Consider the following 22,689-nt stretch of genomic DNA (forward strand, 5'->3'; position numbering starts at 1 on the left):
GGGGGACGAGAGTATTGCTGTTTAAGCAATAAAGAGTCAATCTATTGTTAGATGTTGCTGTTCCTACTTGGTCCACAAGAAACAGAGACACATTTGATTGGTGGAAATGACGCTGATTGGGCAAAATGTGCGGGAAAGTTGCATGCATCGGACAAAGTTGCGAGGCCGTGCATAATTTGCTGTGAATGGTTAAAATTTGTGTGAATTGGTGTCATCAAACTGTACCAAAGTGGCCTCCCACATCCTACAATTTTTCCGTTTGCAGCCCTCGATGTAAACAGTTTGGACACCCCCGACCTACAGACATTAGGGAAGTCGCTGGGTAAAAAGCATTAAAAGATAAAACAAACACTTACTGTGCTGACAGTTCCTGCCCATGTACTCCCCAGGGCATTCGCAGGAGTAATTTGCAACCAGATCAGTGCAAATGCCCCCGTTCTTGCATGGGTCTCGTTCACATTCATTTATATCTGAGGACACACAAAAAAACACATAAAATAAAATACATTAATTGCAGCAGGTAAGTGGTAATTTTTAAAAACAAAATACAAAGAAAGCTATTTAATTGGCTGTGTATTTTATTAATTATTGACCTGTTTTAATGTATTTATTTTACTCTTCAAGTTGTTTTTTTTATTTAGTAAAATCTAAATAAATTGAGGGTATTAAATAGAGTTTTATCTGAATTGTTATTTTTAAATGATTGACTTCTGCTTGTAACTGTGCATCAATTAAGAGCAATCTGATGCAGTTGCAAATAAAAAATAACAGCATGACTAAACTTCCCTTCTCTGTTTTTTCCACTGCCGAGTAAGTTGTACTCGGCATTTTCGTCAAAGCCAATTACATAATTAGACCTCTCACGTGGAATCAGATTTAGTAGCCCCTAGAGGGGGTTGAAATCCAATCCATTAAATGTGATCACTGAACCCAAAAGTCCTAAAAATGTGACCTTTTTCATCAGCGGCGATGTTGTAACTTATGGGTTATATAGTTCATGTTTGATGATCATTCATAATTTGCATGTTTGATTTAATTGCTGATAAATTGATCTATTAATATTTACAGCTAAAAAGAGTTAATAGGGAATTGATTTGAATTATACATGTATTTGATATTGATTATTTGAGAAACACTGACATTGAATTGAGTTGATTCTACTCAATAGCCTAACAAAGGGTACACTAAAAGACTGCATGTTCCACAATGCATTGTGGCTCACCGGATGTTAGAAAGACCGGGAGCAGGTGCATTGTGGTTGTTGAGATGAGAATTACGAGCCTACGGGTGGTGAATGAATGACAGATAACAACATATAAGGATCGTTTTGTACCGTTTGTATCCCCATTTTTTTCTTATATAAAGTTCAACTTTATTACACATTTCGACGTCCTGTCCAATACTTTGACCGTAGTTAATCTACATTTTGGTGCCGAAAAACCCGAAAAAAGATGAGCGAGGGAGAAGCTAAAGCCGCTGCTCAGATGACAGAAGAGGAACGTAGGACAGAAATGGAAAGAATGAGAAGAAAACGGGGTGCAATCAGAGGTACTACGACACGTCTTTTGAACCAAATAGACGGAGAAATGACCAAGCCAGATCCGGACATTGATCATTTGAGTACTTTATTGGACATGTTGTCCGCGAAGGAGGACAGTCTATTTGAGTTGGACAATGGAATTGAACAGCTCACGGCGTTGGATGACTTGGAGCACGAGATCGAAAATACGGAGGACTATAAACAACGTGTCATCTCGTATAAGAGCCGCGCGCAGCGCATGGTGAAGAAAAAAGAGGATGAAAAACAGCAGCAACAAGCATCAACGCAGCAGAGGGTGAGCTACGCTAACTCGGCCAACTCATTAGCATACAGGCAGTCTGTGAAGCTACCGAAATTGATTATTGATAAATACAATGGCGATGTCAGTAAATGGCAGGAGTTTTGGAGCCAGTATGAGACTGCTATTCACACGAATGATGCATTGTGCAAACGTGAGAAGTTTACCTACCTGAAAACGTACCTCACAGGAACAGCTGCAAAGGCAGTAGGAGGACTTATGCTTACAGATGCTAATTATGACAGTGCTATCACATTATTGCAAAGCAGATTTGGAAGGAAATATCTGGTGATCAGTGCTCACATGTCAAGGCTGCTGAATCTAACTCATGTGAAGAAATCCTCTGATGTGCATGCATTAAGGCAGCTATATGATGAATGTGAAATTCAAATTAGGAGCTTGGAGTCACTGGGTGTAGTGTCAGACACTTATGGAAGCCTACTATGCCCAATTTTAATGAAGATGATTCCAGATGACATAGCTCTTGAATATAGCCGTCAGAGGGGAGATGATGATGAATGGAAGGTTGATGAAATAGTCAAATTCCTACAGAAGGAGGTTCAGAGCAGGGAAAGAGCACGGCAAATGACAACGTCATACACCCAGAAAGAACACAAACCAGAAAGTAAGCCATGGAAGCAGTTATGCTCATCCAACGGCACAAAAATGAACAGACCCAGCATGCAACCTGCTGCTGCACTGCACACAGTCAGCCAGAAGACACACAATTGTATATTCTGTGACAGTGCAGAACACAAATCTGAGCATTGCCCTACTAACAGCATTCCTCAACGCAAAGAAAAGATCAAGAAAATGGGAAGATGTTTTGTGTGTCTGGGACAGAAACACATTGCAAAAACATGCAAAGTGAAGGATGCATCATGTGAAAAATGTGGAAGGAGGCATCACATTGCTGTGTGCACCGGTGAGAAAAGTGAGGTGCAGCCCCCCAATGTTAAAGAAGAGGCTGTTGTTTCCTCAGTCATTCCTCACTCAGCGAAGATTAAACGAGATGGACATAACAATGTGCTGCTACAAACCGCTAAGACATGGGTAGGAGGCCCATTAGGCAGAAAAATGGCTCGCTGTTTACTCGATGGAGGGAGTCAGAGAAGCTTCATCCATGAAAACCTTGTGAAGAGCCTGAACTTACCAGTAATAAGACAAGAGACACTCACTCTTCACACATTTGGCTCCTCTGTACCCACAATGTCACAACGCAACACAGTGAAAGTCATATTGAAGAATGTCTGGGACAACCAGCAAAGAATTGAAATTGAGGCCTTATAAACACCTCAGGTGTGCTCAGCTGTGATGAAAGTTCCCGGTGACCAGATTCAACATGAGCTCAAGAAAAAGGGAATACAACTAGCAGACTTCCCAGATAATGATGATGATCCTGAGCTATCTGTCCTGATAGGAGCAGACTACTATTGGCAAATTGTCCCAGGAAGAGTGGAGCGACTGACAGAGACATTAGTTGCACTGGAGAGCACATTTGGATGGTCTGTGCAGGGACCAGTGTGCATGTCAAGTGTCGCTGAGGCAACCTGCATGTTCATTCCACTTGAAGAGGACACACTTGTCTCCAAGCAACTAAGTGCATTCTGGGAAATAGAGTCTCTGGGCATCACAAGTGAAAACACACAGAACCCAGCAGAAGAAGAAGCTATGCAGATATTTGAGAGAACAACAACTTTCAAAGATGGACAATATCACGTGGAGTTGACATGGAAACCAGACAAAGCAGCGCTCCAAGACAACTACAGAGTTGCTAAAAAACAATTTGAAGGTCTGAAGAAAAGACTGAAGAAGGATGTTACATTCTACAGCAGATACAATGAAGTAGTGGAGGACTATTTACAGCAGAACATTGCAGAGGCTGTGCCAAAAGACAACGCAAGTACAGACAACGTGAAATACTACTTACCTCACCATGCAGTACTCAGAGAAGACAAAGTGACCACAAAGTTGAGAGTGGTGTTTGATGCGTCGTCTCATGAAGATGGCAGTCCATCCCTCAATGACTGTCTGCTCACAGGACCAAACCTGAATCCAGATCTCCTCAGTGTCCTCATTAAATTCAGAAAAAATGAAATCGCCTTTATGTCAGACATAAAAAAGGCTTTCTTGCAGATCTCCATAGTGGAGAAAGACAGAGATGCAGTGAGATTTCTGTGGCTCACAGGCCCACCAAGCGGAGAAGAGGATGGAGAGCTGCGTGTGCTGCGGATGACCAGAGTGGTGTTTGGGGCCTCCCCGAGTCCATTCCTACTTGCAGCTACAATCAGAAAACACCTAAAACAATATGAAACAAAACAACCACAGGTTGTAGAGACACTAAGAGAGTCACTTTACGTCGATGATTTCATTGCAAGTGCACACAGTGTTGAAGAGGCCTATCATGTGACAGCAACTGCAACCCAAATGCTGTCAACCGCAGGCATGGACCTCTGTAAGTGGATGGCCAACTCTCATGAGCTGGAGAAGAAATGGAAGGAGGGCACAACAGACCACACACTGGCATCGGAGACACACGGAGCTGTGCTCAAGGTGTTGGGCCTAGTGTGGAGACCAAAAACAGATGACTTCACCTTTGACCTCAGACCGCTATTGAGCATCTTAAAAGAAAAGAAGAACACAAAGAGAAGTGTTCTGCAGTCAGCTGCACATGTCTATGACCCACTCGGGTTCCTGACACCTTTTACAGTCAGAATCAAGTGCATTTTTCAAGAAATGTGGGAGAGAGGACTCTCCTGGGACGAAGAGCTACCACCTGACCTGACTCAAGAATGGCAACAGTGGTGTTCGGAACTGCCCCAGCTACACCAGCTCGCCATACCAAGGTGGTATCGAACAGACATGCAGCCAGAAAATAAACATGCCCTAACATTACATGTGTTCTGCGACGCAAGTGAAAGAGCCTACAGTGCTACAGCCTACCTACAAGGTGAATCGCCAGATGGAGAACCTATAATGAGCCTAGTCGTTTCCAAATCCAGGGTGGCTCCTCTCAAGAAAATGACACTGCCACGCCTGGAGCTCATGGGAGCTGTGATTGGAGCGAGACTAGCCAACAACTTGATGACGACTCTAAAATTGGAACCAAATCAGATAAGAATGTGGACAGACTCTATGATTACACTGCATTGGATTTGCAGCTCAGCTCAGAAGTGGAAACAGTTTGTTGCAAACAGAGTGACCGAGATCCAGTCACTGACCAACCCTGAGAGATGGTCACACATCCCAGGGAAGGTAAATCCAGCTGACCTCCCCACAAGAGGACAAAGTGTTGAAGGGCTGATACAGAACCACTTATGGTGGAACGGGCCCAGCGTTCTGACATCAACTGATCAGTCGGAGGAGACTGAAAATGACAATGTTCCAGACAAGGTGAATGCAGAACTAAGGTCCAGCCAACAGATCACTGTGCAGCTCGCTGCAAATGACACAGACCCCACTGAACCGGTGTTAGAACTGGAAAGATACAGCAAGCTGAAGAGAGTTCTCAGAGTGACAGCCTGGATAAAGAGATTCACAGCCAATGCTCAAACAAAACCAAAGAAAAAAGGAGAACTAACTGCTGACTAGTTCTTCAAGACAGAGATCACTCAAAGATGGAAGTACAGACGTGGACTCACGACCAGCTTCTGGAACGCCTAGCGTAAGGATTACCTACTGGACTTGAAGTCAGCACACTGCTGTGACACACCGACACCCACCCCACTGAAAGTGGGTGACGTTGTACTCATTGGAGAGGACAACACCCCCAGACAAACCTGGAAACTGGGCAGAATCACAGAACTGTTTACTGGCCGAGATGGACTTGTCAGGTCGTGCATAGTCCGCACTCCCTCAGGGACTTTGCTAAGAAGACCTATTCAGTTACTGTACTGTCTTGAGATTTAGATGAACGTAGTTCATGGGGGGAGGATGTTGTAACTTATGGGTTATATAGTTCATGTGTGATGACCATTCATAATTTGCATGTTTGATTTAATTGCTGATAAATTGATCTATTAATATTTACAGCTAAAAAGAGTTAAAAGGGAATTGATTTGAATTATACATGTATTTGATATTGATTATTTGAGAAACACTGACATTGAATTGAGTTGTTTCTACTCAATAGCCTAACAAAGGGTAAACTAAAAGACTGCATGTTCCACAATGCATTGCGGCTCACCGGATGTTAGAAAGACCGGGAGCAGGTGCATTGTGGTTGTTGAGATGAGAATTACGAGCCTACAGGTGATGAATGAATGACAGATAACAACATATAAGGATCGTTTTGTACCGTTTGTATCCCCATTTTTTTCTTATATAAAGTTCAACTTTATTACACATTTCGACGTCCTGTCCAATACTTTGACTGTAGTTAATCTACATTTTTTGCCACTCAAATGGATGTACAACAACAAAAAACTATAGCAGTAATATTATGGGATGCAGGAGGAAAACTACAAGAAGAAATCTTGGAACAGTTCAAGAAAACAAGCACAAGGCTAGCATTTTGTTGGTATTCTTAATCTGTGATCAAGTAAAATGCAGTAAGTACATTTATTAAATGTTATATTTATCAAAATGAATGCACATGTCATACTTATTGTACATGTGTCTACTGTAATTTAGTTTACCAAATAATCAAAATCCATTTATTACTGTTGCTAATGTTTGAAATTAATTACATCAAAGTTTGGTCTTTTTCTGTTGGAATAGATACTTTTTTAAATAAAAAATAATTATCATGCTCAACAGACTCAATAACTCTACGGTGACGTTTGGTTGAATTTACGGAGGAATTTGTGGAACTGAAACAATACGAAAAGAACGCTGTTGTAAGTTAATAATACTAACACAGAAACTCATAAACGTGTTAGCAAATAATGCTAAAGATGCTAGCATCATTGCATACCACGTACAAATATGCAGGAAAACACTACAGACATCACACATGGGACGGTTTAATAGGTGTTGTTAATTGTTTTAGTTATATTGGAAAACTTACAAACGTTGCTTGGAGTGATAAATGATAAGTCCACACGAGTGAAAACGCTATGGACCACTTTGAAAATGGAATTGTAGCTCCGGTTGAAAGCTTTAAACAAAAGGGCACGGCAGCACCTCCATTGATCGAACTTGTTTAAGGGATGCCACCACAGCACAAAAAATAACAAACCTTTTTTTTTTTTGTGTATTTGCTTGTTTTGTTTTCAACTTTCGGCATTACGGCCATCAGCGAAGAAATATCCATAAATTAGCCGCACGGTTTCATAAGCCGCACCGTTCAAAGAGTAGTCCAGAATTTACGAATTCACTTGAGTTTCCTTCAGGAGGTGGAGAACTTAGAAGCAAGAACCAAGTACTCTCTGAGACATAATAATGTTGTTGCATGACACAAGGAATGAGATGTCAGAAGTACAAAAAGAGATGTCAAAGGGTTGCTCAGGCCAAAGAAAGGAGTCTGATTTTTGCAAGGAGTTTCACAAATATCGCAAGGGGGTACGTGATTGAAAATGTGAATATGAAATCAAAAAGCAGTCAAAATCTTCCTGCAGTCATGTCAAAGGAAATGAGGGAAGAGCAAACAATTGCTGAGCTAGGAGAACAAGTGGATGCTTTAAAGAAGCAGAATGATGAGAAGGATCATATCATATTGAAACTAATGTGTAGAGTGGAGAAGTTGGGGCAAAGCACACTCAGGATCAATGTGATTATGACTGGGCTTCACATTACATGGAAGTCTTAAGCCAGGGTGCCGATTAAACAAATGCTTCCCTAACAGCAATCAAAGGATGCGGGCCTGGATGCAACAATATCTAAGAAATAACAGCACAACACTCGCCATCATCATAGAGCAGGGGTCTCAAACTCAATTTACCTGGGGGCCACTATATGCAGAGTCTGGGTGAGGTTGGGCCGCAAGAAAATATTTCTTAAAACATTTTTTTGCATAATCCTCAGCATGTCTAGTTGTATAATGACATTTCAAATTGTATTCCTTGTGCACCGCAACTTTCTCTGTGCAAATAAGACACGTCGGGGTGCCCCTGTGCTCAAGAAAGAAATATTGCATCTCCCACTTTTCCTGGAATTGTCTTTGCTCACCACTAACCTTTCTCTTCACTGCAGGCTTTGAAAAAGACATGTTTGGGGTTGTGGAATATATTTGTATTTAGCCGACGCACGGAGAATAATGTTATTTCCGCAATGTGTGTTGTTCTGCTTTTCCTCCCTACAGCAACACTGGGGTCGGCGGATAATTGCCGGGAAAGTACCGGGATAGCGAGCGCAAAAAAGTGACGGCTCCCGGACTGTTATCCGGCGTCATATAGAGATATATGTAGTGTTCATCATGTGAGGCAATGCAAATTAAACAATAGAAAAAAACAAATAACGGTTTGAATTGGTCCAGGTTATTAGGGACTTTATTACTGTCGGAAAGGTGTCGCGGTGTGACTGCAACCAGGCACGTAAAAAAACCCTCGTCTCCATGGCAACGTTTCTGTCGCTTTCACTCATTTGCCGCTTTTCCTTTAATTAGTTCATTAATTCACTATTAATTAATTAACTAATTAGTTCACTAATTAGTCCACTAACTAATTCCACTAGTATTTTGGACCCAAATAACAATAATTGTCTCTGTCTGGAGCCAACGGGAGGGGGGGTGGGCTCGCCGTGGAGTTTACAGTTACGGTAGCACAATTAGCCCCGAACGGGCTAACATCACGACTAACGTGTTACACGTCCGATTCGCCCAGCGACTCTCTGTCGGAGTATCAGCGCTGGGGTCCAGTGCACCACAGTTTTGTATTGTCGCTCGGTCCTTCGGCGGAGTGCTTCGGAAGCTACCGGACCGCTCGTTTCACCGGCCCGGACCGTTTATAGCGGCGCCGGGGGAGGGAGCGAGAGAGAAAGAGACACACACAGTGACAGAGAGAGCTCGAGAGCGAGCTCGAGAGAGAGCGAGCAGGCGGGCGAGCGAGGGAAGAGGAGCGCGTGCGGGTCTAGTGGAAAAGCGGCAAAACGTTTCTCTGCTTGCATCACGTAAGTGACGTCAATGTTCGGCCCTCAAGAGCCATATACCACACCGTGATTGGTAGATTCCTTCAGCTCCGCACACAATGCTGTCAAGCACCATTCATATAAAACTTGCGGGCCGCACTAATATTAAACTTTCATATTAAGGTGGGGGCCGCAAAATAACGCGGGCCGCGAGTCTGAGACCCTTGTCATAGAGTTAAACAAGGACAAAACAAAATAGCACTGCTGAAACTGAAAAGCTACCTGGAAGAAACAACCGCCTACACCCAGTGATTCTCAAACTGTTTTATGTGTACAACTAATGGTACGTGGGCTCCATCTAGTGGTACGCCGAAGAAATCTGTAAATATGTACTGTAAATGGAGTATCATTGTTGATGTTTGTGCATTGTGTGTAATGTTACATTGGACAACAATATTGAATATACTTAAATAAAACCATTGTCTTGTTTTTAATGAATATGTGGGCCTGCTATGCTACTGTTACTAATATTGGTCATCATGGTAGTGCTTGGAGAGACAAGTGTTTTCTGAGGTGGTACTTGGTGAAAAAAGTGTTTTATTTTTTATTTTTATTTTTTTATTTATTTTTTTATATAATGTCCTGCCCAGCTTCTCGGGCAAATCATATAGCAGATGTAGATGCCCATATCGGCTGTTCAGATTTACTTTACAAAAGGGAAGTGTAGGATACTTCTCTTGTTGCCTTACTTGTATTTTGACTTTATTAAATGTATTTATATAATTATTTGGTGCAGCCGGGCCGGAGCAGGAGGGGATAGAAAGAGAGAAAAAGGAAGACAGAGGGGAGAATTGTGGGGACAAGAGGGGGATTAGACAGAGAGACAAAAACAACAACAGCAAACACAACAACAACAACAACAACAGAGCAACATCAGCAAATACGACATGTACAAATATGATGGTAAAAGTAATAGCAAATAAGCAGTTAGCGAAAATAAAAAAATAATACAGAAATGACAATGAGCATTATTACACTAAAAATGGAGCAATATGAATACCAATAGAAATAGTGCTATTGATAATAAACAATACCAATACTTTAACTTTATTATCAACAATACAATTGTTCAAATGCAACAATACATATACGTAATGATAACTTCAGACACGAAATAATGCAGAAAAATGGAGGGGAAGAAGGAGAAGCAACCTACATTAACCTTGTAGATTGTTATAGTAACAATAGGTTAAGCTTTGTCAGTGTGCCATGTGTTATATCCAGTTTACCCTAGGGCAACAACGTTAATATATGTTTGATGAAACGTGATTATGTGCATGAGTGTATTTGTGCATATGTACCTGTATATGTACAGTATGTGTATATGTGTGCCTGTACAGTGAATGTATATGTACAGAATGTGTATATGTGTGTACAGCGAATGTATATGTACAGTATGTGTATACAGTATGTGTGTTTGAACAGTGAATGTATATGTACAGTATGTGTATATGTGTGTTTGTACAGTGAATGTATATGTTCAGTATATGTATGTGTGTGTTTGTACAGTGAATGTATATGTGTAGTATGTGTATGTGTGTGTCTGTACAGTGAGTGTATATGTACAGTATGTGTATATGTATGTTTTTACAGTGAATGTATATGTACAGTATGTGTATACAGTATGTTTGTATAATGAATGTGCGTGTGGATGTACGAACTTTGAGTGTGTAAATATGTACTGTATTTATTTGTATATGTATGTGGGAGCGTAGGTACCTATGTATGTCTGTATGTATGTGTGTGAGTATATGTGAATTTGCATATACAATACATTTGACTCCCAGTGTGTGCGGGAGCCAGAGTACGGCCCCAGCCTCCCTGAGAGCCCATTCCACAAACAGTAGGTGTGGTGCCCAGGGAACCAGGGGCCACCGCCCCCACGCAGCCAAGCCGGACAGCAACAGGAACCCCAGAGCCTGGCCCACCGTGCCGCCCACAAGGGCCAGCAGCAGGCCGCAGACAGACGCACCCGGCAGAGGACAAGGCACTAGAAAAGCAGGGGGCAGCCAGACCCCAAGCCAGCGAGAGACCACACCCCACACGGACAGAAAGGCGGGACGCCCCGCCCGAGGGGCCCGGAGATCCCCCGCAACCGGACGGGAAGACCGCCCCCGCCCCACCGGCAACCGGGCCCCCACGCCGCCCCACCGGCAACCGGAGAGTGCGGCGAGGCCAGCCCACGGCCACCCCACCCAAGTCGGCCGCCACAGGACCACCCAGCACGGGGCCACGGGAACCACCCACCCCACCCGCAGGGACCCCAACGATGGAGATGGAACAACCAGCAACCGCCCCGCCGAGTCCCCACCTGAGGTAGGGGGAATAAATAAATAAAATAAATAAATACATAATAATAATAATAATAATATTAATAAAATATATTAAAAAATAAGAATAAATAAATAATTAAATCTATTTATAAAAAATAAAAAATAAAAGAATTAAAAGAAGATCACAGACATGCTGACACACAAGGTCGCTACCCCAACAACTGGCCGACTCGCAGCACCTCGGAATACCCTGCAGCACCAAGCTACCACAGTAGACGCAGGGACCAGACCCAGCAGGCCCCAACCAAGACGGGCACCCGGAAGGGATGGACGGTGGGACCCAGGAGCTCCAGACACGCAGTCCGGATGCAGTAGCCTGAGGCGCCGACCCCCACCCGACAGGCAGGCCCAGAACGTACCCCCAGAAATATACATACATATATATATATATACATACACATAAACATACACATGTACACATACACACACATACACATGCATACACATACACATATACATACATACATACATACATACATACATACATACATACATACATACACACACACACATACACATACATATACACAGTTTGTCAGCCCCGACAACCACCACGCGCGCGCGCTGCCACCAGTCACAACATCAGCCACCCCCCTGCACCAGACCAAGCAGCCACGGGCGCCCACACCACAAACAAACGGCAGCAGAAACAGCAGCCACAACACCCCCAGACAGCCAGCACCACCCAATCAAATCAAAGCGATCAAAAAAAAAACGCGACCGGCAACCACACGCCAACAGGATCACAGAGACCAGCCAGGTGAAAAAAAGTTTGAGAATCAATGAGCATCTGACAAGGCCAAGAAAGCATGTGACCTAATCAAAAAAGTGAGGGATTCAAAGTTGGAGCACCAACTCATAAATCTACATCAAGTTGGATGGAAAACCGGATGGAGTCGAAGTACTTTTTTGTCATAGGTATCAAGAAACTGGGTAAGTGTTAACATCAATTTATCACAATTTCATATCAAATGCGTAGCACACAAACAAAAACTGACTTTGGATGAACAGACATAACGTTCAACGCGTGAAAACAAATACTTACTGGACTAATCAGTTCCTTCAGGATGTTACGAGCTTTTTCAGTGATCGTGGCAGCCTTTGCCGAATTGTGTAGCAAAAGTTGCGATGTTTTGAGGCTTAATTTTTTTCAATATTATTGAATCAACCTGTGATTTTATGAATCTGTTATCAATGTGTTCCTTTTACTTTTGAGCGATCACCCGCTGCCTCCGTCTTCTATTGACAATCCCGGCAACAGCAGTGGCTGCAATTGTGATCACAGCTCCAAAACCATGGGATCGCAAAGTCTCCATCTTCCTCAAAGTGTAGTCTCGCGGGACTTTGGACTGACTGGCGGCTGCAAGAACACCAAGGCCGTGGTACAGAGACACGCTGCAGGCTTACACACACATGCATCCACAAAAAATATACGCCACAGTCACATACCCCAACCCCCATCCAACGCCCCCCATCCAACGCCCTCGATGGCTTGAATCCCTTAGGGGTGATGGAAGACTGGGCAGCGCTTGAACAGCTGCAGCCTACCACCGTAGCCCCCACTCCATCCTCTCTGTTGCAAGTCTCCAGTTGTATGTTGTAATTTGTATATGTGCTATACTATGGAGTTTTTTTTTCCCACTCCAGACTGGGCCCCCTTAGGAGCCCAGTCAAGATTTTTTTTTTTTACTCATCGTCCCCCAATGTTTACCTTTTTCCCATATTTTAAGGGGCGCCTTCTGGCGACCCATCAGCGTTCCTGTTCTGTAACCCTGTACACTGTTTGTTTGTCTAATCTTGAACAAAGTTTTGTTGTACTTGTGTAATGACAATAGAGACCATACCATACCATACCATACCATACCATACCATACCGACTTGGTTTTACGAGAATTACGGTTCATGACACAAAACACCTACAAATCACAAATGTACTTTGTCAAAGTCTTTGAAATATCGCTTTTATTTAGCAAAAAACTGCAATGGAAACCGAGCTCATCCAAACATCACATGCATGCAGCTGTGCAACTTGTATAAAGTAGTGATGCTTGGTGTGTTATTGCAACAAGGTGCTGTATTGATTTCCCTCCACCCTCAGTCCTCAGCATGTAGAAGGAGCGTAAATCGCACACCCCCAAACAACCGCATTATTTTACAATGGCAATATCACCCCTCAACAATGCTGCAGTTACTTCTTTAAGTTCATATCACGCTTATTCGCCATCACAAGGTTCAAAAACAGAGGCGATGGCCAAGTCGCCAAAATAGCTTGAAGCCCGACACTCAACAGGGAGAAACACAGGCACCACATCGTACCGTTTACGTCCATCTTATGAGCAGTCATAAGCATCCCTTGGAGATCAAGACCAGGACTTTACTACCGGTAAATCAGATGAGGGGGAAATAAATTGGCAGAAGGAATGTTGTAAAAACAGTGAATGAAAAGGAGGAGACGGTGAAAGATTGACAGCATGACAGAGATAGAATCTACACAGATTAGAGGCAAGGCAAAGCACTCAGTCAGTGATCAGGTAAATAAACCAGCTTGGGAAACTGCTTGCATGTATACAAGCTTGCATACCAATATGTCCTCGGACGGAAAGTCTGCTACGGTGAATTCAAATACAAAGACACAAAAAGCACATTTTGGCACCAGTACTTGGTTGTAAAAAATTAACAAGCTGTAAGATTTCAACAATAAAACCTAATAAGAAAATATACAACGCAGTAATTCACTTTCTTAATGCCTATCTTTATTACTGCACAACTGAAACAAAGTATTTTGCCTCACACTGTATGCAGAAAAAAGCCATGGCCATGGTTAGGATTGCCTCTCTGCAAACAAGCTTGTACAGAAAATAACATCATGGCTGTCTTGAGTTTCCAATACTTTCTGCAACTCAAATTTTTTTGTGATAGAGTGATTGGAGCACATACTTGTTGGTCACAAAAAACATTCGTGAAGTTTGGTTCTTTTATGAATTTATTATGGGTCTACTGAAAATGTGACCAAATCTGCTGGGTCAAAAGTATACATACAGCAATGTTAATATTTGGTTACATGTACCTTGGCAAGCTTCACTGCAATAATGCGCTGTTGGTAGCCATCCACAAGCTACTGGCAAGCAAAATTTTGACCACTCCTCCTGACAAAATTGGTGCAGTTCAGCTAAATGTGTTGGTATTCCAACATGGACTTGTTTCTTCAGCATTGTCCACATGTTCTCAATGAGGTTTAAGTCAGGACTTTGGGAAGGCCATTCTAAAACCTTCACTCTAGCCTGATTTAGTCATTCCTTTACCACTTTTGACGTGTGTTTGGGGTCATTGTCCTCTTGGAACACCCAACTGCGTCCAAGACCCAACCTCCGGGCTGATGATTTTAGGTTGACCTGAAGAATTTGGAGATAATCCTCCTTTTTCATTGTCCCATTTAAAACACCAATTCCATTGGCAGCAAAACAGGCCCAGAGCATAATACTACCACCACCATGCTTGACGGTAGGTTTGGTGTTCCTGGGATCAAAGGCCTCACCTTTTCCCCTCCAAACATATTGCTGGGTATTGTGGCCAAACAGCTAATTTTTTGTTTCATCTGACCACAGAACTTTCCTCCAGAAGGTCTTATACGTATTTGTCCATGTGATGTCAGAACCAAACATTATGAATGTTTTTTGTGACCAACAAGTATGTGCTCCAATCACTCTATCACAAAAAAATAAGAGTTGTAGAAATGATTGGAAACTCAAGACAGCCATGACATTATTTTCTTTACAAGTGTATGTAAACTTTTGATCGCGACTGTATATGTCATGCATACAATTATGTTTTAATTCAAATAGTTCATTGTTATTGTGCAATACTCACCTGCAATATTCATAAACAAAACTCATAGGTCGGCCACATTGAACACAGAACATTTAAAATACACAAATAAAAAGATTTTATACAAGGAATGAATAAAACAATAGAAACAGAACAACTCCTGATGTGAGCTATTTCTCTGAGACAATTATTTAAATCCAACTTTGTCTCTCTCCGTCACGTCAATCATTACATTCGTCACTCTTGGCTTGAAGAAAAATATCCTGCCTGACAGAATGGAACTAAATAATACAGTGGACCCAAGATTTACAAACCCCTCTATTTGCCAAATAAACTAAAACCAACAATGTCTCGGTGTATGAACGCTTCATTCGTTCATCCATTCATTTTGTGTGCTGCTGGAAGCCTTAGGCTGACTGCCATTTTGATTACATCACTTTCCATGCTGCACAGTACACACGGGGAACCCCGTACATCACATCCCGTTTAAGCAGCCCATTGCTCGGTCGCCACTTGCGTGTTTCTTTTCTCACCGGTAACCAAGTTGTGTCTATTTTGCTTACTCAATATTGGTCCAAAAAGCCAACAAAAGAAAGGAGGGATTCGCTCTGAACTTAAACTCGACCGTCGCTTCCTTCTCCGCCTCGTGATGGCATGTCGACTGCTGTTTGCTGACAGCGAGGTAAAATTATTTTAATTCTTAATTTTTCTCTTAATTATTGTAGCAACATGGTTGTTAACGGGGACTTGTGTGTGTGTGTGTGTGTGTTATTTTGGTAACAGAGAGATCGTTGATTCATTAGCTCGTTAGGTTTAAACTTTTGATAAAACTGAAGTAATTAGTATTGGGGCGGTATAGCTGGGTTGGTAAACTGGCCGTGCCAGCAACTTAAGGGTTCCAGGTTCGATCCCAGCTTCCGCCATCCTAGTCACTGCCGTCGTGTCTTTGGGCAAGACACTTTACCACCTGCTCCCAGTGCCACCCACACTGGTTTAAATGTAACTTAGACATTGGGTTTCACTAATTAAAGCGCTTTTAGTCACTAGAGAAAAAGCGCTATATACATATAATTCACTTCACTTCACTATTGCAGCAGCGCACATCAAGTTTAAAATAGCATCTTAAAGCGAAACATGACCGTGAGGATGACGTTGCTAGCATGGATGCTACATGGACAGCAAACAGAGGACAACAAACTATGCAAGGGTGAGTTTAACTGTGTTTACCACGGATAAATTAAACAATGCCTTTTTCCCACCTTGGACCTTAACATCTGTGAAAACCAAGCGCTGCAAGATGTCGTTCAAACATCGTACAAACTAGAGGTAGTTTGTACAAAGAAAAGATCAGCGCCCGATTGTAGCTGAGATAGGCTCCAGCGCCCCCCGCGACCCCGAAGGGAATAAGCGGTAGAAAATGGATGGATGGATGGAAGCTTGCTTGTGAAACCGAGGTTTTGTAAAATGAAGCCCAGCAGGAAAGACAAACAGTACTGAGGGAATCGAGTGGCACGATCTTTGACGACCGTCACGTCTCTCATAGACACACTGGCTTTCCGTAAGGGCACCTTCTCTCACACACACACATTAACAACGAGGCACTTCATATACGGTCCAGCTGCGACAATACAATGAAATACGACTAACATTTGTTTAAACAATAGGCTAAACTAAGGAAGAGTAAATGCAGCTGCACTATGTAAAGTTGTTTATGGGTGTCTTTATTGCATTATCTATTGATATACTGTTCATCTGTACCTAGTTTGCTGTATTACCGCAGACACTTTCAAAATGTGCACTTAATTATTGCTCTACTTACCATCACCAGGTTTCAAGCAAATAAATTACCTGCAGTTGAGTAAAACACTCAAAAAAGTTTTTGTGTATGACATTCTGACTACCAAATTGTATTTGTATTCAAATATTGAGGTATTTTCTTAAGCAGGTTTTATTTTTAAAGGCACATAATCTGTAATTAATCACAGTTCCAGAGTTTGATTAATCTCATTAAAAAAAAAAAAATGACTTGACAGCCTTAATGTATATATTTATATATATATATATATATATATATACATATATATATATATATATATACATATATATATATATATATATATATATATATATATATATATATATATATATATATATATATATATATATATATATATATATATATATATATATATACATATATATATATATATATATATATATACATATATATATATATATATATATATATATATATATATATACATATATATATATATATATATATATATATATATATATATATATATATATATATATATATATACATATATATATATATATATATATATATACATATATATATATATATATATATATATACATATATATATACATATATATATATATATATATATATATATATATATATATATATATATATATATATACATATATATATATATATATATATATATATATATATATATATATATATATATATATATATATATATATATATATATATATATATATATATATATATATGTATATGTATATATATATATATATATATATATATATATATATATATATATATATATATATATATATATATATATATATACATATATATAAATATATATATATGTATGTATATATATATACATATATGTATATGTATATATATATATATATATATATATATATATATATATATATATATATATATATATATATATATATATATATATATATATATATATATATATATATATATATATATATATATATATATATATATATATATATATCAGTGGCGTGCGGTGAGGTTAATGTCTGGTGAGGCACTGCATCATCACAATCAGATTTACAAACATATGAACCCTAAATAGTATCTTATTCACCATGTGATTGGCAGCAGTTAACGGGTTATTTTTAAAAGCTCATACCAGCATTCTTTACACATACAAACTAGCACACAAAAAAGCACATTTAATAAAAGAAAACATTATTATGGTCTTACCTTTCTTGCTGGACATCCACACAGCCAGCCTTTGCGTGTGTACCACGCCGTTTGAAAAGAACGGGTCTTCTGTCCCGAAGTCAAAAGCAAACCTTTTAGCTCCGGCGTTGGTCTACCTTTAATTATTACCTCCTGCTTCGATTGAAAGTCCAGTTTAGAAAACTGTTTTATTTTACATATGTAATCCTCCATGTTTTTAATAAAAGTTCAGGCGAGAGGAAATAAAAAAACGCTGCACTTATTATTGCTAACTTTTTTTTTTCTTTTTTTCTTTTTCTTCTGCGGCAAGGAATGATCTCTGGGATCACTACCGCCCTCTACCACCAGGAGGCCGGATTACTGCGAGCCTCAGACAGTACGTCTTTGGCAGCAGTTTTATGAATGCTCAGCTGAAGAAATACGTTACACACATACAGTTGTTGACAAAATACACTGTACATTATATACCTCAGCTAACTAAACTATGGTTTAGTTAGCTGATATAGTTCATATAGCAATACAGTCTCACTGCACAGCAGCTCAGCAGTTAGCCGAGTCATTGTGCACATTCCATGTTGAGGCACAAATCAGTGACGTGCCTCAACTGGCTGCTGATCACCGCACCGTCTCTTCACAGTATTTGAACGGCAAATGTGAAAATAAAAATAAAAATAATCTAAAACTGGTGAAGTTAAATGGAAAATAACTTTAGTATAATCACTGGATACATATAACAATTTAATTTTTTTTTTTTTCTTTTTACATTTTTTTTATTTCCATGATGGCAGGTGAGGCCCCGCCTCCCCTGCCTCTAGTGACTGCACGCAACTGATATATATATATATATATATATATATATATATATATATATGGTAACACTTTAGAATGGGGAACACATATTCACCATTAATTAGTTGCTTATTAACATGCACATTAGTAACTTTTTGGCTCTTAATTAGTCATTATTAAGTGCTTATTAATGCCTTATTCTGCATGGCCTTATTATACAACCAGTAAGCCATTAACTAAAAGTCTTCCCTCAATAACCTCAGAATTATTGCTTATAAGTAACCCTAAAGCAATTGAAAAGGAGCCGCCCACCACCAGGCAGAACGACTCCAAAACCGACAAAGACTGTAACTGCCGCAAGAAACCTGATTGCCCTCTCAACGGGGGGTGCTTACAACCATCAGTTGTTTACCAAGCAAAGGTAATACGCAAGGACATTAACACATCCGACACATACGTAGGATTAACTGAGGGAGAATTCAAAACCAGATGGAACAATCACAAGGCTTCTTTCAGATGCAAAAGACTCCGGAACACTACAGAACTCAGTAAACACATTTGGAATCTCAAAGACAATAATGTCGAATACTCTATAACATGGCAAATTCTTGCATCCAGCACACCTTACAACAGTGGTAATAAAAGATGTAACCTATGCTTAAAAGAGAAACTGTTTATCATATACCGTCCAGACTTGTCATCCCTCAACAAGCGCAGCGAAATTGTATCAGCATGCCATCACAGAAGGAAACACCTCCTAGGTAACACATGAGTCAATCACCACGCCCCCACGCCTGCCTGTACCCACCCGCTCTGTGCCCTATATAAACCATGGTATGTGAATGCTTCCATTAAAATCTCCTGAGGATTGAGGAAAACCCCTCATGAAACAGGCCTGTAGAGATGAAATAGTCTTGTGATTTTTTTCCCACACATACATATATACATATATATATATATATATATATATATATATATATATATATATATATATATATATATATATATATATATATATATATATATATATATATATATATATACACACATATACATATACATATATATATATATACATATACACATATATATATATATATATATATATATATATATATATATATATATATATATATATATATATATATATATATATATATATATATATATATATATATGTGTGTGTATATATATACACATGTGTATATATATGTGCATATAAAGTTCAAGATTCAAGATGCTTTATTGTTGTCCATTCTTTAACATGTACAAGACACATAAGAACTGAAATTTCATTTTCGGCACAGTCCCACTAAGAGCAGACATACGTTACAAAGGGACAAGACGGGACCGCCAACGGATCAGCCACTTACAGCGCTCCTTAAAAAAGGTGGGAAAAAGGTGACATTGGGAAAGGGGGAAGAGTAAAAAAAAATATCAGTCTAAGGCTGGACCCTCAGGAGGGGTCCAGACTGAGTCCGAGGAAAAAACCTCACATAGCATGGCACACATAAACATGATACATGTAATCACAACAACTCGCAACAGAGAGGGGGGGGGGGGGGATTTGGGGCCCTGGAGGCCGGCTGCCACTATAAAGCGCTACTCAGCCATCCACAACCCCGGAGGAATTAAGCAGTGGTGAAGGCGTTGATTGGGGGAGGGGCGGATGCGTGCATGTATGCCCAATTAACTTGGGTGAGATGTTGAAATGTTTTTGTGGACTGGGGCCGATCTCAAAGTTCGACACCAGGTGTTATTGAAAAAAAGAAAGGTCAAAAGCGTCCATCGTTGAGGAGTCCTCGGGGGAGTTCTTCAGAACAGCCTGTTCCTGATAGCATCAAGGCCATTCGAGGGAGTCAAATCGTAGATTAAGATGTTGTTTTCGTCGAGCAGTCAAAACAATGACCTGCCTGCTCTGTGTGTCCGTGCTGGATCTCTCAAATTCAATTTAATTCTTCCTTCTCAGCAAGCTTCTCCAAGATGAGATCCATTTTGCGATTCAAATCAGAAAGTTAAAGTTAAAGTACCAATGATTGTCACACACACTAGGTGTGGCAAAATGTTGCCTCTGCATTTGACCCATCACCCTTGATCAATCCCCTGGGAGGTGAGGGGAGCAGTGAGCAGCAGCGGTGGCCACGCCTGAAAATCACCTTTGGTGTTTTAACCCCCAATTCCAACCCTTGATGTGTGTATAAATGTGTATATGTGTGTATATATATATATATATATATATATATATATATATATATATATATATATATATATATATATATATATATATATATATATATATATATATATATATATATATATATATGTGTGTGTATTATCCAAGGCCAATCAGGAAAGATAACCTTCTCTTCCCCTGCCAGAACTGGTAACAACACAGAATCAATGACCACTGTTTCTTTCATGAACAATAACACTCATTATCTTGATAACGATCACAATCGTAACAGTCCAAAAAAATACACGCCTAAATGCGCAATGGCTGTTAATCCTCCTCTAAGCTTTGTATGATGTTAATTTTACATGGCACTCTGCTGCATGGGAGACATAACAAAATAAAGTGAACTAAAAAGTTCCATTACTATAATCTTCTTTGGTGTAGCTGACCTGTAGAGAAGAACTCCTGTGTGAACTCTTTGACGTTGCTGCCTTACTCACACACACACAGCGACTGTTCTCTTTTTTGTTAGCCGCCTATTTATATGTTCACTACAGTGTCAGTGTGTTCCATCAATGTTATGTGTAAAACTATATTTCAATTTGTGAGACAAAAAAAAGTCCACTAAAATTGCATTACCCTGTGTTGAAGACCTCCGATAAAGCCAGAGAGGGGGAAATGGACCAGTTGTATAGAAATAGAAATGCACTGCTATCTGAGTCTCAGGTCTGACTCTAAAAAAGCTCTCATCAGTTCACTATAATGTCTCTTTCTTTGCCTCAGCTCCTATTATTCTCTGAGAAGTGTCTCCGTTGGACAATAATGAGAGCAATGAATAGTGCTGTGTGTCAGAAACTAACGCTGGCCCTGAGCGCTAAATTGGCTGTGGTGTGTCCAGGGAGAGCCCGAACGCATCTCTTGGTCTGCATTGATACGGGTCAGGTGTGACCTTTCCACTGGGCTGCAATGACCTCTACGGTGCCTGCACCTGCTGTGGGCGCATTGCCAGAGCAAATCAACCTTCTGGTTCATCCAGGCCATTGTGGAAAAGTGGCAATTTAAGATTACAGATTAGCATATAGATAGCATTGTGGGAACAGCAAAAGCAAGACAATGTATGGATTTTATTGTCAGAGAACAAGTTAAAACTTCGTTTTCCAAGGGTGTTTGGTAAATCCGTTGTTGTTTGCCGATAGAGGCATTAATGTGTATGTGGAACACAGGTAACAGTGAATTTAAAGGGGACTTGATGATTCTAATCTACATTTAAAACACTTCCTTGTGGCCTACCTACATATTATGTATTGGGAATGCTTTGGTGTAAATTTTGCATACATTTTGCTAAATGCAAAATGTTTGGTTCTGGATGTGTCCCCAAAATGCAAATGAAACCACGTCCTGCTCTCTTCAAAAGAATCATCACTTATCTGTTGAAAATGTACACTGTTTAAATATATGCAGTATCTTGAAGTGGTCGGCGCTACTTAAATTATTTTTTCAGACACATTCGAAAATAAACTTCATAAACAATACAGTGTGTAGATTCACTACATCAGGTAGACATGTACACTGTGATTGTTTCAGACAAAGCTATACTATTAGCAGCATTTATGTCACTGCATGTTGCAACTTAGTGTTATTATGCACATGCCATGGTTAAATAAA

The 22,689-nt window shown here is 40.1% G+C and overlaps 1 protein-coding gene across 3 annotated transcripts in view; it reads right to left on the minus strand.

The window, feature by feature from the left end:
- Positions 1–22,689, minus strand: part of edil3a (EGF-like repeats and discoidin I-like domains 3a) — a 339,454-nt gene that overhangs the window by 175,208 nt on the left and 141,557 nt on the right. For all 3 annotated transcript variants that reach the window (XM_062050941.1, XM_062050942.1, XM_062050939.1), the window contains one exon: positions 357–470. In XM_062050941.1, coding sequence (XP_061906925.1) covers positions 357–470 — 114 coding nt within the window. The remainder of the gene's footprint in view (positions 1–356; positions 471–22,689) is intronic.

The sequence above is a fragment of the Entelurus aequoreus genome, linkage group LG06, assembly GCF_033978785.1.
Source record: "Entelurus aequoreus isolate RoL-2023_Sb linkage group LG06, RoL_Eaeq_v1.1, whole genome shotgun sequence".
Classification (NCBI taxonomy): Eukaryota; Metazoa; Chordata; class Actinopteri; order Syngnathiformes; family Syngnathidae; genus Entelurus; species Entelurus aequoreus.